The 18568-nt window shown below is 46.5% G+C and overlaps 1 protein-coding gene across 2 annotated transcripts in view; it reads left to right on the forward strand.

Moving 5' to 3' along the window:
* Positions 1–8794: 8794 nt before the first annotated feature.
* The window catches only part of GSDME (gasdermin E), a 46008-nt gene continuing 36234 nt past the window's right edge, over positions 8795–18568 (forward strand). The window contains exons 1-2 of one of the 2 annotated variants that reach the window (XM_045197286.2): positions 8795–8866; positions 15170–15399. In XM_045197286.2, coding sequence (XP_045053221.2) covers positions 15189–15399 — 211 coding nt within the window. In that variant the 5' untranslated portion in view covers positions 8795–8866; positions 15170–15188. Of the gene's footprint in view, positions 8867–9129; positions 9243–15169; positions 15400–18568 lie in introns of those variants that run through there. The other variant, XM_024563124.3, reaches the window with a different exon arrangement.

Genomic DNA, 18568 nt, shown 5'->3' on the forward strand with positions numbered 1-18568 from the left:
TTGTTATTGGTTCCCCTGACTTCACCTGTCCTTGGGTTTTGTGGGCACAAATGACATTAACTGGGTCTCTGTTCTCTATCTCCCAGACCACGTAGATTTAAGCTAGGTATTCTTTGTCGGGGAGGAGAAGTGTAAACCATCCACTCTCAGGTATCCTTGGTTACAGGAGCTAAGTTCTTGCAATTCACCGGCTCGCTGTAAGTCTCTCAAACTATTTGGCCTCATTTAATTTTCTTGTCTCAGTTTTCCCACTCCACTTTCCCAGGTATTTTCTTAGCATCTTCCTATCCTGCCCCAGTTGTAGGGGTCACTATTCCAGAGAACTTTTAAGAACAGAAGAAATAACAACCTGTGTTGAGTGAGTAACTACTAATTTACCCGAAAGTGAAAAGTTGGACTTTCTGAATTGCATTTAAATGTGACTTCCTCTCAAAATTTACCTGTCAGGCAGTAGTCAAAAGTTAAGGCTTAGCACTTACTGGGGTGGCTCAGTGGGTTGGGTGTCGTCCTGCAGAGCAAAGGGTTGAGGGTTCGATTCCAAGTCAGGGTACATGCCTGGGTTTCAGTCCAGGTTCCTGGGTGGGGGTGTGCCGTTGGGGACATGTGAGAGGCACCCAGTCTATGTTTCTCTCCCTCTCTCCCCCTCTCCCTCAAAATAAATAAATAAAATCATTTAAAAACTTACTTAAAAATAAGTTAGGGCTTCGACTCAGACTTTAGTTGAAGTCCTGGTATCAGCAGTGCCAGATTTGTAGGATGCCTCTAAGATTTAGTGTCTTTCTTGTGTAAAACAGGGAAATCATACTCTTCGGATTTGTACGTAGATTCAACAAAACAATGTACGTAAAGGACCGTGCTGGACGCAGACATTCAACAAATGCAGCTTTGGGATGAACGCAGCTCCCGCTGTTCTGACTAAGCTGAAAGTGGGAGAGTTGTGAAATCATTAGTGGTTTCCTTTCTGTAACCCTTCCATAGATCTTCCAAGTTCCTCATCAAACCCTGTTCTCCAGAAAGGCCCTGTGTCAACATTTATGCGTGAATGTCATAGCTTGTTGCAGTGTGACTTCCCTGGGGAATGTTTACAACTCAAGCCCACTTCTAATTCTGGAAGAGGAGGCTAATCAGGCTGGAGGGAAGGTGTGGCCTTCCCCCAGTTGGGGCAGGTTTGGGGGGAGGCAGGAGAAACGAGAAACGGAACCCCTGGGGCCTTTCGAGCATGCTAGTTTGACCTTCCTGGATCCTTCTTTGCCGGGTCCTGATCAGACTAGTTTTCCCCAGGTGCATTTTCTGACAACTTTCCTCCCAAGTAAGAATGACCGGGTTCCGTGGGCAAGGAACAAACTTTCGCCTACCCTCAAGGTTCTTCTGGCTGGGCTAGTAATCTAACAGACGCGAGACAGATTAGCCAGAGTAAGTACCCAAATGTGATACCGTATCTACAGGCACCCCACATGCACGAGGGGTTCGGTGGTAGAAAGGGTGATATAGGAGACCTCCTGAGCTGGGGAGGAGGTGCTGCACCCTGGGGGCTTCAGAGAGTCACTACAGGACGAACAGAAAAATCGTGAATAGGAGTTTGTCCTGCCCTGTAGGTAGGTCAAAAGAAATGGTCTCTGCTAACAGCTTATTCTGGGCAAGGCCCCCATTCAAGTTCACCTGGGTGGTTAAGGGGAGGGCAGAAGTTTCTCTTGTGCACGAGGCTGAAGCGGCTTCTAGCTCAACGCGGTCTGCATACCACTGAGGCACCTCTGGGGCTGGCTCGTTCCGAAGCCCCACTGTGCTTTTCCAGCTTTTCCGTCAGGTCACTCTGCTAGTAGCTGGGAGCTCGTTAAGGGCAGAGAATGGCTTTATGTAAGTATACAGCGGCACTCAGTGATGTCTGTAAAACGAAAGAGAATTCCAAGGAACTGGAAACCAGTAATGCCAGCTACCACTTCCTGGGGTCTGCTGGGTGCCAGATTAGTTACGGTGACCACATGCATTAGGTGTTGTCATCTCTGCTTTACCAATGAGGAAACTGAGGCTCGGAGGAGTGGCAGCAGCAAGTGGGAGTGAAGATGGGACCTTCGTGCTGGTGCCAACTCCAGAACCATGGAACAATCAAGTCCGAGTCAGCAGTGGTGCTGACACTGGCATTTGCCTGTTCGGTTGGGTTTTGGTGTTTGTGTTAGTCAGAGTTCCCCAGGGAAACACAACCGATAGGATGTACCTACAGCTCATATCCGTATTTACCTACACAGATATGTCTGTATAGATTCACAAAATTTTCTGGGAAAAATTTTCTCTATACTATACCTACATATATGTGGATGTAGGTATATAGATATACTGATATATATCCATATAAGCCTATCCTATTGGTTTTGTGTGGTTCTATATGTGGATATCTACATGTATCTCTATCGGAGGAGCTTTGTTATGGGAATTGGCTCTCAAGATGATGGAGGTCAAGAGTCCCACAGTCACCATCCCCAAGCTGGAAGCCCAGGAGAGCCAGCGGCATAATTCAGTTCACCTCTAAAGGCCAGAGAACAGGAGCGCCCAGGTCTGAGGACAGGAGAGTGGACGCCCCAACTCTGGCAGAGAGCACATTCTCCGTCCGCCAGCTTCTTGTTCTGTTCAGCCCCGAGGGACTGGATGCTGCCCACCACCTTGGAAAGATGTGTTCTTTACTCAGCCTACAGATTCAAATGCTAGCCTATTTCCAGAAACACCCTCACTGATGCACCCTCACGGAAATAATGTCTAGCCAGCTATCTGGTCATCAGTTAGTCCAGTGAAGTTGGTACATAAACTCAACCATCACAGTGTTGCTGTTTTTAATATGAGAACATTAGCCCAGGAAGACAGCATTACTTTCAGAGACAAGTCTACCTGAGCTGTGAATCCCTGTGCACCCGTGTCGTACCGGCCGTCTAGATGCCCCAGAGAAACCCGGCCTTCTCCCTGGCAGGCCCAGGTCTTCTTGTGGGAAAAATGAAGCTCGAAGATTTCAAAGTATACTATGAGAAAAAAAATTCCACCTCTGCCAATAGCCTGAAACAAACTACACTGTCTCAGGGTGTCAAAGGTGCCCAGAGGCGGTGGGAGCCCACCTTCTGGAGCTGGTTGCTCCTCCGTGGTCCAGACGAGTAACTTCAACATGCTGTGCGTTTAGCGATTGGTCAAAACTGAATCAGATGCCATGATCATTTTTCCTTGCCAAATTGTTTTTTTCATCGCCATTAGCCTTTCTAAGAACCTTACCAAACAACAAATGTGTATACAATTCCCACTCTCTCCAGCCAATTAAAACTCAGCTAAGGTGTTATCTGTAATAATTGTTGTTGACGAAAGTACCACCCTCACTCTATCACCTGTCTCTCCATGTTTTCTCAGCTATCCTTTAAACCAGGTGTAGGATTAAGAAAGTTTATTTTTTAATAGTATGTGCTCTCTAATCCAAAAATAAATTACTTAAACTAAAAACAATGTAGCTGCTGTGTGAGTTTCCCTGATTGGGATTCTTACAAAAGCCCTGAGTGTGGCCAGCACCTTTCTGTCTTCTGAAAGCATTTTGGAGTTGAGACTGCTACTTCTCTCAGAAACCCATTTCCTCATTTCTCCCCCTAGGTTCAAAGTCCACCTTTTCTAGCTTCCCTTGTGGTTAGAGGGACCATGTGACTGATTTCTTGGCAAAGGAAGGTACCCTGAAGTGTCAGGCCCATGAAAATCTCCCATGAGGGAGACTTCATCCCTGGGTAACCTTGGGTGGAAATGGCAGAGCCTGGTTCCTTTAAAAAAATTGCATATTTATTTTTAGAGATGGGGGAGGGAGAGAGGGAGAGAAACATTGATGTATGAGAGAAACATCAATTGGTTGCCTCTCACATGCCCTCAACTGGGGACCTGGCCCACAACCCAGGTGTGTGCACTGATTGGGAATCGAACCAGCAACCTTTCCATCCACAGGAGGGTGCTCAGTACACTGAAGCCACACCAGCCAAGGCGGAGCCTGGTTCCTAAAGGAACAGAGACTACTGTCTTCCACCCTCACCTCCCACACTCTGGAACTACCTTCCATTGTTCACTGACTCCCCTTGACCTGGAAACTTTTCCTCCTCCACATGTTAGATGCTCCAGCCAAGCCTTCCCAGGGCACAGGGCCATTGAACTGCTCACCCCTTTCCCTCATTGTTGATCTGTCTGCTTCCTAGACAGCCTCCCAAGCAATATGAGGGCACGGACCACATTTCCCTTGCTCCCCATGGTATCTTCAGTATCTAATATCCTTGGCACATAGTAGGTTTAATAAATGTGTGTTAGGTTAACAAAGGGTTGGATGCATGGACTTTTTAGCCTTCTCTGTGCTGGGTACACCAAATTTAGATGCTGAACAGCCTTTGCCAATGATGATACTGAGAGAGAAAAGCATGCACCGCCCTGAGCTGGGTTCCTCGTGAATGTTCCTGGACACCTGGCACCTGGTAGACAACGCTGGTCTTCGCTGCAAATACCCTTAAGGCTGACAATGATATAGGTTTCTACATGGACAATGGACAAAAAAATGGGAGTTTTTTCTAACTTTCTTTATTAAAGGAGAATTTCATAGAAACAAGTATGGTAGATTGATGAGTTCTGGAAATTCTTTGCTGTTTTTCCACTGACAGGTATAATTCTCCTCTCTCTGGAATAGGTCCTCACTTCCATAATAGAATGCCACAGAAGTGACACCTCTGGTCTTCAGGGGCTATGTCAAAAGACAGAGCTTCTGCCTTCTTTCTTGGAACACTCCCTTATGCAGCCCTGAGCCTCCACGTATGAAGTCTGCCTTCCCTGAGACCACCATGATAAGGAGGACACATGTAGGGGTCTGCTTGATAACCCCAGCTGACCACTACCTTCCAGCCGTTCCTGCCAAGACACTGGACATGTGGGGTCTTGGATTCACCAGACCAGGCCGTGCGTGCACTGGCTACATGCCACTGAGTGATCCCAGTCAGCGCCGCACAGAAGGAACGGACGAATCGTGCAGCTGAGGCCTGCCCGAAGGCTTGACCTGCATAATCAAGAGATAAAAATACAATGGTTACTGTTTGAAGCCACTAACTTTTAGGGTTTGTAGTAAATGATAATTAGAACAAGAAATTTCTTCATGTCCTTATTTGTCTGATACTATTTGCATTAAGACTTTTAATTTTGACAGTTTTGACTTATCGTTTGCTGGCCGCCAGGTACATTTGAGTTCTCTGGTCTGTATCTGTACCTGGCAATTGAACAAGAAGTGGTTGGAACACTGAAAGAAACAGGTTAATTCTGGGCCACAGTTAATCCTCCATGAAGCTATTTATTTTAAAGGGGCAATTGGTAAGATGCATTGGCAATACAGTATCCAGTTTAAAAAAAAAACATGTTTAAGATATAGGGAGTTAAATTAAATTGGTTTAAAAATATATATCAGTCCTGGCCTGGTAGCTCAGTTGGTTAGAACGTTGTCCCAATATGCCAAGGTTGTGGGTTCGATCCCTTCTCAGGGCATATACAAGAATCAACCAATGAATGAATAAATAAGTGGGACAATAATCAGTGTTTCTCTCTCTCTCTCTAGAAATCAATAAATAAAAAAATTTAAGAAACTTTTCAGTGTATGCCAAATTTTGTTTTAATTTGTTAGTAGTTATGTTTCTCTGAGAAGTACTCAATATGGTAAAAGATAAAATTATACACAGGTGAAAAATTTTAGGCTCAACTTAAAAGTGACATTATGTGAAAACTGATTATTATAGTCAAAGAAATTAGCTTTTATTAAGGGCCTTCTACATGTTGAGTGCTCTTCATAGGTCTTTTAATCTCATGACAACACTGCAAGTAATTTTTAAGTGGGAAGTTAAAAATTTGCCTAAGGTTACTCAGCTGGTAAGTGGTAGTTTGGATTCGACCCAAATCTGATCAGGCCAAGCCTGTGTGTGTTCTCTCTCCTCTACGGAGGGGGTTCATCTAAAAGAGTGTGGGTGATCTCTCACTGTGGTTTTAATTTGCATTTCTCTGATCATTAGTGACATTGAGCATCTTTTTGTATGTCTATTGGCCATCTATACGTGCTCTTTGGAGAAATGTTTATTAAGGTCCTCTGCCCATTTTGTAATGGGATTTTTTTCTTTCAGATGGGTAGACTTATGGGGCGGGGGGAATCACCTCATAAATTATATTCTTGTCTAAACACTATGCTGCACACCTGAAACTAATATAGTGTTGAATGTTAACTGTAATTGAAAAATAAAAATTAAAAAAAAGAGTTCGTATCTCTTCAAAAGTGGCTCCCAAAGAAGTAGGAAGTGGTTATGGCCTTCACATAGAGCTGGCCCATTGAAATGTTCATTTGTGAACTATACGCCATTAATGATCGTACCGATTTTTGCTGGCCTTTATGAGTTGGTTACTCAGTAAGGATCTCGGGTAGGGAATGCACGACTTCCCATGGATGTGTTTCAGAAGCTCTGTAACTTGAAACATAGTTTATTGAGTGAATCTTTTTCAAAGCGAAGATTTGTCAACCCCATGACCACTCCAGTTTATCTCCTGTGAAATTCTGTTTTCATGCAGCCCCGTTTTCTTAAAGGGATTTATCTACAATGGAGTGAGATTGTTGGGGTTTGATGTTTCCTTTTTATCCACTTTCTTTTTCTCCTTGGTCTGAAAGTTCCCATCTTGTCTTTGTCTATCTAAGGCTCCAAATGCTTTTATTTCATAATAATAGACACAACTGTTCAAAAATTAACAGCACAGTGGAGACTCTCAGTTAGGGCTTTGCCAGAACCCCCCTGGTCCGCACAGGATGGGACAGGGAGAGCAGCCCTGGGGAAGGGGAAGAGGACGGGAGGTGGAGGGAGGAGAGTGGAGGGCTCCTTACCCACAATTCATCCCTCCCTCCCAATACACACAGGTGTGTTCAAACACGGCATAGGATGTAACTCTTACGGTGCTTCCTATTTTCTGTTATGAAGACTGAACTGTCTCGTGGTTTAAAAGCTCAGACAGTGTCAAATGATCTGTGTCTAAATCTTGGTTTATTTCTTCCTGGCTGGGTGAGCTTTCCATTTTGTGCCTCAGTTTACTCATTTGTAACTTGGACCTCCAACCTTTTGCTGTGAAAATTAAATGAGCCAATCAATGAATGTAACGTACTCGGAAGCACGCATGGCAATAGTAGAAGTACTGTATAAATATTAGCTGCTGATCTTATTCTTGTCTTCCTCGGGCATTTTATTGAAAGGCAATGGCCAGGACAAAAAGGGCGAAAGAATTTGAAGCCACCAAGTAACTGTTAATACCAGTAAGCCCATGCACTCTATTACGAGGGGTAAGCTACGCAGACACTGGTCTCGTGGGGTGGGAAGCTCATGAATATACAGTTTATGAAGATGTTCTTAAGATGAATGTCCTACGTCAGGAGGCAATAATCTCTCACAATAAGCCAGTCATCACTCTATGATTTTATGAAGATAAAGAACCAATGAAGTGTCTCTTGACAGGGCCAGGAAAGTGATTATTTTCTTATTCCAATACCTAATCACTTTGGCAAGGCAGGGGACTTCGAGAGGACCACCACTCTCAATCATTTCTACTCGCTCATTCATCCAACCGCCTTTAATCGTGCACCTGCCTTGTGCCAGGACTGCAAAGGCGAGTGAGACCCACAACCTGGTGGGAAAACCAAACAGGAGAATGCTTTAATCAATTCAGAAATTATTTACTGACTACCGTGCACTGAGTGCTATGCTAGGTGTTGGGTGTAGTGAACAAAACGGACAAAAGATCCTGCCATCGTCGTGGAGCCCATGTTGCCCAGAGCAAGAGGAAGATGAAATACGGCATGAAGTGTGATGTGTACATACAGCCTATCAGATGGTGATCGGCACAAAGGAGAAAAATAAAGCAGAACTACCAGTCTTCCTGTGGGCTGGTGGACTGCCAGTACTTTTAGTCTGATGGTGTGGAAGCTCTATGCAATCGGTAGATTGATTTATATCTAGGAATATGCAGTAGGATACTCTCTCTCATGCTGCTCGGCAACGGCAACCGGCCACAGCTCCCAGTGAGCCACGCCATCACTAGGGCAAACTGTACGGTGTATTTGCCCGACTGTAGGCTAATATAAGTGTTGGGAGCATGGCTAAGCTAGGCCAAGCTGTGATGTTCCGTAGGTTAGGTATGTTAAATGCATTTTCAACATATGATGGGTTTATCTAGATGCAACCCCATCTGAAGTTGAGGAGCCTCTGTAGTCTAGGGCAACTTCGCTGAGATAAATTAGAGTAGGTGGGGTAACTATAATCTAGGGATAAACCTAGAGCCTGTGGGGCCCAAGGGAAGGCCCCGCCTCTCCCCCAGCCCAATGGAAAGCAGCAACAAAACTTAAGACTCCTGAATGTGAGTTCTCAGAGGGCAGAGCTTTATTTCCTCTGGTTCATTGTGTTCAGCATACGGGAGAGCACTGCTGAGAAGACCCATAAGTAGAGACTGAAAGCATATAATGTTCAAGTCAGCCAAACAGCAAGCAGTTTTGGGGGCACCGGCTATGCTCACACTCACCCATTCGACACCCACTGAGTACCTGGTGTGTGAGAGGTGCTGGATTCTACCCTCCAGGACCTACAATATAGTTACATGAATTATTACTAAGCGTCAGGACTGTGGGCGCAGTCACACCACAAATCCGGACACTCCCACGGACGGGCATCAAGGGCTGTCTCGCAGGCTACAGCGGCCTTGGGCTGTCCCAGTGGGACCAAAAAGCCACAGTCCCAGTCCACGCCCCATTGCTGGTGGCGGGTCCAGGCCGTTTCCAGCGGAAGCGCTCAAACCACGGCGCTGTGGACTGGAGGTGAGGCCTCTGGAGCGAGCCCTGGGGCGCAAGCGACCGGCTCCGGGGAAGTCCCACGGAGAAAGGGAAACAGCTCACTCCGGGGCCTTCGGGCAGGTGTCGGGACGCAGCCAGCCGTCTCGGCCCGCCTCGGTTGCAGCCGGGCTCCGGGTCCGCCCCGCCCCGCTCGCTGCCTGCTGCCAGCAGGCTAGGCCAGTCTTGGCTCTAAGGGAAGGGGACGAGCAAAGGTCCCTTCGGAACGCCCCCCGCCCTCCGCCCACCGAACCCCCGCCCTCCCCCAGCCCGTCCCGCCCCCCGGGGCATCTTCAGCTCCGGCCCGCGCGGGCCGTGGAGTGCCGGGCTCCTGGCTGCGGGCCCCGAGCTGCGGGCGCGGGAGGTAAGTGTGGGACACCCGCTGCGGGAGCAACTCCGCGCGGTTCTTTCCTCCCCGGGACACCCCTCCTTCGTCCCTCCTAAGGGGGGCGGATCGGTCGACTGCCCGCAGCTGGACCGCGGGCCCCGTCTCGCCCTCTCCTCTCTCCGCGTCCCCGTCCCCTAAGGCCCCCTTTCCCATCCCTCCGCCTCCGGCTGCTTCTGCCTTCCCCGGTCGTTGCAGGGCCAGCTGGTACCTCTGTCTTCCCGCGTCACCACCCTCTCCCGACTCCTGCATTCTTTGTTCCCGTTTCTCGTCTCAGGCCTGGGAAGCAGGTAGACCTCGGTGGGATACCTGGGCTCAGCATTAATACTCGACTGAGACATTCAGTTCCCTCCAGGAACACACTTAGAGTTGAGCAAGTTGGGTCTGTTGCTTGATGCGAGGAAGACCTCGCACGGGGCGGTGGGGCGGCGGGGTGGGGGAAGTGGCAGGAGGCTCAGTGAATGGCTGTTAGAAAGGAATGAAAGGATTTGGGCTCTTCGGTGATTTGAGTGAAAGTGTAAGGAAACAGGACTTTGGTCTGATGGATGCTGCCAGGAAGTGGGGGAGATCGTAACGAAAAGGAGGGCGATTGAAGCTGTGGCTGGCTGAGAAGCAGCTGTCACTCAGTAGCCAGGGCTGGCGGTGGTAGTGGGGTGCTTAGTCATTTTTGTGGTTTGCACCGTGTTCAGATTTTGTCTTTGGTCCGTCAGGGTTACGAGAGGTCTTGATTTTGTCCTGATTTGTCATGACCAGAGTGGCTCCGCCTGACAGTGACCTGTGACATTGTGCATGTTCACCAGGCGAATGTCAGGCCAGAGCCTAGCAGCACCGGGGCACTAGCCCCAGGCCCGCTGCTGGAGTCGGGGCCGCTTCTTCTCTTTTTCTTATAATACGGGGCAAGTTACTTAACATCTTTGAGCCCCACCTTCCACATCTGTAAAACACGCACAACGCTCACTCCGGGCTGCTGTGAAGACGAAGGAGGGAGCGTGTAGACAGGATTCAGCCCAAGGCCTGGCACACAGTTACCCCGCCCCCCAATCTAGTTTATTTTGATGCTGAGGTGTCTTCCCTACAACTATTCAAGCAGAAACCCAGCGACCAACCCCAGCCGCTCCAGAGGAGAATCTCGAGCTGGGTCCTTTCCAACTCAGATGTGATCATCCTGCCACTCTGAATCAGCCTTAACAATGGGCACTGGTGATTACAGTATCTTCTCATGCAATCATCACCTTGGAAACTATTTTCAGGGTTCTTTGCTCCCAGGAGCCAGGGCCCAGTTGGCCATGTGCTTTTCTGACTTCGCATTGTCTTCCTGTGCGGTCTCTTCCTCAGAGGTCTCTTGTCCAGGAGTCTGATTCAAGCTTGCACAGGCTTTCCACACTCACCGTGGCTCTCTGAGTCCTGCAGCAAGCGGGGAGACCACACTTGCCGATCAAATTCCAAAGGCCGTGTGTGAGAGCCCAGGGTGAGGGGCCGTGGGTTTTTGGCCATGAGCATTTTGAGCTCCGTCTCTCCTGAGGCCATTTTCATCTACTTCCAGGTTGGAGCGTTCTGGAAATTTGAATCTGAAGTCTGACTTCTGGTTAATTGAGATATTTTTGTGCTTGTCTGTGTTAGGCAACATGGGTTTTAGATACTTCAGCTGGCCCTGGGCACATTATTTTATTTTTCCTGGCTAGATAGTTACTTCAGATGTGTGGGAATGGTCTGGAGTTTATTATCTCCCAGTGCCAGACATGACAAGCTCTATTGTATTAAATTTCCAGCCTCTCTCCTGCTTGATTTATTGTATCAAAAGTTCCTAGGAATAAAGAAATAAAAAAAGGAAACAATAGAAAATGGGCCAAAAACACAGTTAAGAAAAAGGAATACGCGAGGCTTTAAACAAAAGATGCTTCATTTCATTTATATTAACATGAAACTGTACTGAGATGCCCCTTCTCACCTATGAGACTGACAAAAATGCGAAACTTTGAAGACACACTGCTGCTGAGACTGATACTTTCATATCTTACTGCTGAGACTGCAAAATGGTCCAGCCCGTAAGTTACAGATGCTTGTACCCACTCATCTCACAGCCCTTCTGAAAATCTCCCTTCAGGTGCTCTTGCCCGTGTATGAAAGGGACATATATTCAGGAGTACTCACTGTGGCATTTTTATAATGACAAAATGTAGAAAGAACCCGAGTGACCGGCAATGCAGGGCAGGTTAAATAAACAACGGCATACCCACGTGATGGAGTATTATGCAGCTGTAGCGAAGAAGGTGCTAACATGGAAAGATCTCCAGGATATGGTGTCACATGACAGAAAGCAAGGAGCAGACAGTGTAGACCCCGTTTTACTCATATGTGTATAAAGAAACGTGAGGGTAATAGACCTGAAGGGGCGGGAGTTGAAAGGGTACATGGGCCTGGGTAGGCATGGGATCTCTAAGTATATTATCTTTTTTAAAAAATATTTTATTTATTTATTTTTAGAGATAGGAAACGAGGGGGAAAGAGGAAGAGAAACATCAGTGTGTGGTTGCCTCTTATGTGCTGCCCACTGGGGACCTGGCCCACAACCCAGGCATGTGCCCTGACTGGGAATCAAACCGGTGACCCTTTGATTTGCAGTCTGGTGCTCAGTCCACTGAGCCACACCAGCCAGGGCTATATTATCTTTTTACATAGTTTAAATATTTGAGCCATGTAAATATATTATGCATTCAAACATTACTAAAAAAGAAATCTCTAATTTAACTTCACAAGGAGAATATTCTCAGAGTTCCTTGATCGATAAGCCACATTCTAATAAAAACCTACAAAGTAATGGCCCCTGTGTTAGGTGAAATGAGTCTTGCACCTTACCCTCGATACCCTCTGCGGGTGCTATCTCACTACCCCCACCACTGTGCTTCCTCCTGAATTCCCTCTCTTGGCAACTGGCATCTCAGTCTCATCAGCCAGCCCACACCTCAGCTACCAGGAGGCCATCCCTGGGAGGCTCCTGCCTTTCCTCACCACCCTCACACCCAAGCAGACTCTGGGAAACCACCAGCCCAGCGTCTTTCCTATCCTTTTGCCACTGACATAGTTCGGCATTTGCTGTCCATCTCTAATCGTGTTCTTTTCTGGTGGTTTCCTATTTTGCTTCCAGAAGGTCTTTTTAAGTGGCCATTCTGATCACATTGCTCCCTACACAACCCCACCCCACCCATGGCTCCTGCTACCTGGGCCTCCAGCGAGGGTCTTCAGAGCCTCATTTGTACACACAGACGCAGGGAAAAGCCCTGAGACTGAAAATCTAGCTCCGTGAGCAGAGGGCAGGGAAAGACAGGAGAAAGAGGCAGGCCCTCCAGTCTGGCAATGAACAGAGCTTGTTCAGGGAAACCTACGAGGTGCATTGGGGGTGACTGCAAGTTGAAGTGGCTATCTTCTGTGTCACTTCACAGATGTCAAGAAATTATATAGGACAGGGCAGTAAGGACGGAATGTGATGGGCCCCAGGTGCGGGAGAATGCCTGACGTGCTTGCCTGGGTCAGGACAAGGCTCGTTCCAGGGACCAGCACCCATGGGACACGGGAGAGGTACTGGTTCATGTCAGAAGAAAGGCATTCGTCACCAGCAGACAGTCCCTGAGGGGGTTTATGGGAAGCCTTCTCTGTCTGGCCTGGGTCTAGCTCATGGGTACAGCAGTGGTCATGTCAAGGAAGATCTGTCCTCCCCCAACTGGGACTGAGGGCCCCTCGTCCTTGTCTTTGGCCCTTTCCACCTCCAGAACCCTGCATCGGGTGCAGGAGCCAGTCCCAGAGCCTGAAAACAATGCCAGGTCTGTGAAGGAAATGGCGATGGGCATCTGAACACAAAACAATGTCCCCTGGACATGACAAGTTGCTGGTCACAATGTCCCCCGCCCCTCACCATCTCCTGCAAGCACTAGGCTTTGAGAATTGCTGCTCATTCGCCAGCGCATCCCCACGGTGCTCTTTGCCTACTCACTGCCACTTAGCCCACAAAAAGCTGCTCGGACGCCACCTACTTCAGGACAACTTCTGTGACCCTCTGCTTCTCTCTAGTTGGATTTAGATGCCTTTCTCTTCGTTCATTCTTTGTAGCAATCTGTGCCGATATCTAGGTAAAACCTAGCTGCTTATTTCTCCATCCAGTCATTAAGGAGAGGAACTACTTACTGCCTCTGTATCCTAAGTGCTTGAACGTGGTACCTGGGTATAGTAGGTACTTAAGAATAATTAGTGAATGATACATAAATGTTTTGATGAATGAACAAATGAGCAATCCATTGCATGTAAGATCCTCATGCTTGGTATAGTGAGAAATCAATTAATTGGAGATGAGAACCCGGTTTTCCTTCTTTGCAGTTCGCTGTTTACCAGGAAGGAACTTTTCTGCATGTTTTAGAATCTGTTTCCTAAATGTTCATTCTTGTTAATATACAAGAACAGGGTTAGGGAGCTACACGATAATCTAAGCAGAGTTTTTTAGAGATGAACTAGTGATGGGTAAGAGAAGTGTTTTCTGATTCTCTGGAGCAGATTCTTGTTAAAGAAAGTGGGTTAATTAGTTCATGTCTAAGATTACTCCCAGCTCTCACATTCTATGATTTTATTATCTCTGTGACTGCCAGACACCAGCGTGCAAATACAAATAAAGCACAGTTCTTGTCCCTAGGACATTTTAACCTTTGACCATGGATAGTTGTTTAAAAATCTTACTTCAGTTTTTGCTTCTTTGAGTAAGAATGCTTACGTGTGTATGTGTATATGTGTATTGTGAATTGATAATAACCTTTGCTCATGTTTATGTTACAGTATTTTAAAAACTTTATCTGTAAAAATTTTTCATAAAGTATTCTAGTTCTTTGTTATAAATACTACAAGTATTTTTTCATTTTTCCATTTGTCTTCCTAAAGGTCTTCTTCCTTTTAAAATTGTACCAGTATTTGTCTGTATTTTTTTCTAGTATGTTTATGGGTTTTTTTTTCCTCAAAAAAGCCCCCACCTAATCCGTTGAGAATTTGCTCTGTGTATGGCATGAGATCGGGCTCTGTGTATTTTTTCCCACATGATCAGCCCATGGTTCAGGCACCTTTTACTGAATGATCTGTAATTCGTTCACTGAATACAGTCCTTCCACATCTTGCAACGTGTCTCTTCGTTCTTCCTCCAGCTGAAGAGTGACTGAGACTTCATTTCTGGGTTAAAAAGTAATAGCTGGTTCCTTGCCATTCATGGATAGAGGAATCGCAGAGTATAGAGACGAAGCACCTTTGACTCTTCATGGAAGTGGTCATGAGTGAGACACGAGTTGGGGCAGTCAGTGTGTTCTTCAAACACTTCCAGGGCTCCAGCTTCCACACAGTTGGTGTGGGATTGTCTTTCCCGACCATTATGACTGGCTGAGGCCATGTGACTAGTTCTAACAAGTTGTGCACAGACACAGTGTGCGTCACTTTGGGGCCAGAGCATTGCATTGCTGGCGTGAGACTTCCCTGGACTCTCCTTCCTGTGGGGTGATGACTAACGATGCTCAAGATGATGGCTGCCCGCAGTCTGGATCCCTCAGCGACTATGATTGCAAAGTCTCCCGTCCTCCTCTATTGGACGCGTAGTGTGAGAAATAAATACTCCTCTATTGTTAGAAGCCAATAAGGTTTAGGGGTTATTTGTTTCTGAAGCATAACCTTGCCTATCCTGACTTATGCACATATTCCCTTTTAGTATTTCAGTTTGATTTTTTTTTTTTTTGTCATCTACTGAGCTCAAGCTAGAGGCTTTTCAAGAGAGAAGGTATTTTTTTCATGTATACTGATTAATGCTATGGAAAAATCAGGTCATTTTAGAAAAACAGTCACAAAATAATAACTTGTTTAATTTGGGGGTAACATTATTTTTCCAGGTAACCTGGAGTTCTCAAAATGTTTGCCAAGGCAACAAAGAATTTCCTCAAAGAAGTCGATGATGGAGGTAACCTTATCGCAGTGTCGAGCCTGAACGACTCCGATAAATTACAACTTCTAAGTCTGGTGGTCAAAAAAACCAGATTCTGGTGCTGGCAGAGACCCAAATACCAGTTTTTATCAGTCACCCTGGGAGATGTGCTTACAGAAGGCCAATTTCTGAGTCCAGGTATGTTTCTTTCTCCTCTATTTTATAGTTAGTCCCAGAACAGAAGATGACGATTCTTCTAGACACATGTTGTATTGAGTAATTAGATGGTTTTAACTTGTGATTTCTCCTGTTTCTTTGCCTGTGGTCTTAGAAGCCTATCTTATCCTCAAATGACAAAATTCTGCCAAACGGACATGAAAGGATATAGCTTAATTTGAAAACAAAATAACAGTGCAGCTCTGGGTATAAGAGTACGACACGCCCATTGTAGATGGTGCAGCCAATCAGCATACGTGGGACGGATCTGCCACCCAACATTTGGTTGAGGTTGATGATGCCATCTACCCATCGGGCGGGTGTGAAATTTTATTACTCATGCAATGAATGGGTGTGGCAGGCTCCCAAGCTGGCCCCAAAATAACTAGAGTGAGAGGGGACAGGAGATGGAGTCAGCTTTTATTGTGAAGAGGAGATGGGTGGGGCTTCCAAGGTTTGAACTTCCTGCTGGGGCCAATGGAGGGAGCACCTGAATTTGCTCACCAGCTTGCCCAGGTGTTTAACAGGAAGGGAGAGAGCCTGGGGGGGGGTGGCAAAGTTGTCAGCAGTAACACCAAAAATGGAGTCAGACTCTGTATTATTGTTGAGTATTAATAAAATGTAGAGAGACATGAAAATAAACCAACAAAAATTCTACCATCAAGTGTTAATTCCCATTAACTCCTGGATTGTAGTCTTTTTTCCCCCCTCTGCATCTAATTTTTTAACAACAAAATTGAAAACATATCACGTATAATTTTTGTATACTCCCTATTTTTTTATTTAATCTTATATACATTTTCCTTCACAGGTTTAAATATTTTAAAATACTGTTTTCAACAAACCCATAATATTCCTTTTTGCATTTATACCTTTTTTGCTTAACCATTTTTAATTTAGTGCTTAATAAATAAGGCTACAATGAACAGTTCGATCCAAATCTTTGTCGTTTTTTTGTTTTTCCTTTAAGCAATTGCTTTAGCATTGATTCTTAAAGACGGAATTAAGGGACCAGAGATCGGGGGTTTTGGGGCCTTTTGGTGTTCAGTGCTACACCACGTTTTGGAACACAGGGATCTGTGAAAGTATCATCGGCACTCACTACTGGACTAGATGTTGTCCAAGGTCTCTTCTATTTTACAATTAGTTCCAAAGTGCTCCGATTCTGTGAGTGCGGCTCTATTAAAGGGGAGAAGAGAAAGGGGATAATCTGAGTTGACCAATAATCTCCACTTTCTTCCAGTCCAGCTTCCAGCCGGTGCTTTCTCCCCCCAGGCTCATTATGAGAGCTGTCAAGTAATGCACTTTATGTAATCTCCCCTGCCCGGGATTGCTGGTGGAACTTCTGTTGAGGGGCAGGAGAAAAAAACTCCCAGAATAGACCATGGACCCCTGAGTAGCTGGAGCTTTGCTGTTCTGTGCTGCTGAAGTGCCTCCTTCGTGGCGGCCTGAAAATTCCTGAAGACGCCTGTTAGGCGGTTGAAGAAGTCTCAAATACGCTCATCATCTAAGGCCAGGGCTCCCCCCCCCCCGGTTCTGTGTCCTGTTGGTGTTAGGGCTATGATGAGAGATGTCCTCTGCCTTGTTTACAAACAGGTCCTGGATGCTTCCCCTTCGGTATTTCTTGCCACTCACAACAACATTGGAGTGTTTGTATCACCCAGGGATGTGGTGGTTGGAGGGGTGGTGACTTGGTTGTTGTCCCAGTGGTGGCCTGTTGGCTTCCTCACCCTTCCCTTCCACCAGGAGCAGTGGATGACTCGAGGCAGAAGTGTGCACAAATGGTACCTTTTTTGGAGAGGCATCCAGAGGGGATTTTGGATGCATAGACAGTCTTGGTCGTCATCGGCGGCTGTGGGGTCTAGTCCTGGGCACAGAGTTTCCAGGAGTGGTGATAACCTGACTGAGACCAGAACTGCGACCTGCACATAGGATTTCTGTCTGTGTAGCACTCTGTACAAACGAGGACTGTCCTGTTTATTAGAAATGACGTTGTTTTGGCCTAAACCCAGTGGGTAGACTGAGTACCTGCTATGTGCCAGCCAGTGTTTTACAGGCTTCGCACGCATGGACTTGAAACAGAATCCATCAAGTAGGCATTATTAATTACAAATGACAAACCTGAGGTTCAGGAAGGTGAACACTGCCCAGGATATCCCGATAGGGATATTAGTGATACGATCTTGAGCTCTTAAACCTGCTCCGTGTGGCTTCCCACAGCATTTCCCAGAGCATCTGTATTCCACAAGATGTGAAAAGAAAAAGATTTTGAATTAGTGGCATTCTCACAGGCTTCCTATTTTTCATGGTGGAGGAGTTGATTCTCTACTTTGTACACATCAGAGATAACGAATGGTGATTAATCATCACTAACTCTAGTTGAGGAACGGATGTTCTTGATTGGAGTAGAAGAAATACAGGTGCTGGAGGTGGGTGGAAAGACAGATGCCCTTGAGACTCCATGTGGATTTAAATCTTCTACGAAGTACCACCAGGAGCCCAGCGGAACCTTGGATCAGGGAAATGGAAAAAGCCCAGTGTGAAGTTTGTAAGAGACTCGCAATGTATGTTACAGAGTGATGAGGACTGATACTATTTGTATGGTGGTATTCGATTGGATTAAAAATCTATACAGCAGAAATCTGGAGATTGGCAGCTGAGGTATGAGATCATCAGATGTTTATCTTTAGTGTTCAGATAAGAAGGGTGGACCTTGAGGGCAGTCCAAAGCAATCACCTGGACATGGCCACATGAGGAGCACAGCAGTTCCCAGATTTTATTGAAGCTGGACATCAGGTGGGGGGTGGCATCTTCCTTAGTGTCTGGGGAGCCAGGAAGGTAGGCTGGTGGGTCTGGAGCTTGTGCGTTCCAGGATGGGTTTGAGGGAGGGAGGCAGAAAGGGCATGCCCACTCACTATTGCACAGAGATAAAGAACAGCGTGACAAGGACTTGAGTAACGGGGTAGAGGTCAGATATAAACAATACGTCTGGGAAGGGAATTGTTTGCAGGGAGACGGTAATGAAGGCTGAGAGAATGTTCTCCAAGATGCGTGGGTAGGAAGGGAAGATCCCCAAGGATAAGTGCAGGTGGCCTACCTGCCGGACACTGAGTAGGGAGGGCCACTCAAGGGTGTGTCCGGGGCTGGGCC

This window comes from Desmodus rotundus, chromosome 6 (assembly GCF_022682495.2).
Source record: "Desmodus rotundus isolate HL8 chromosome 6, HLdesRot8A.1, whole genome shotgun sequence".
Lineage (NCBI taxonomy): Eukaryota > Metazoa > Chordata > Mammalia > Chiroptera > Phyllostomidae > Desmodus > Desmodus rotundus.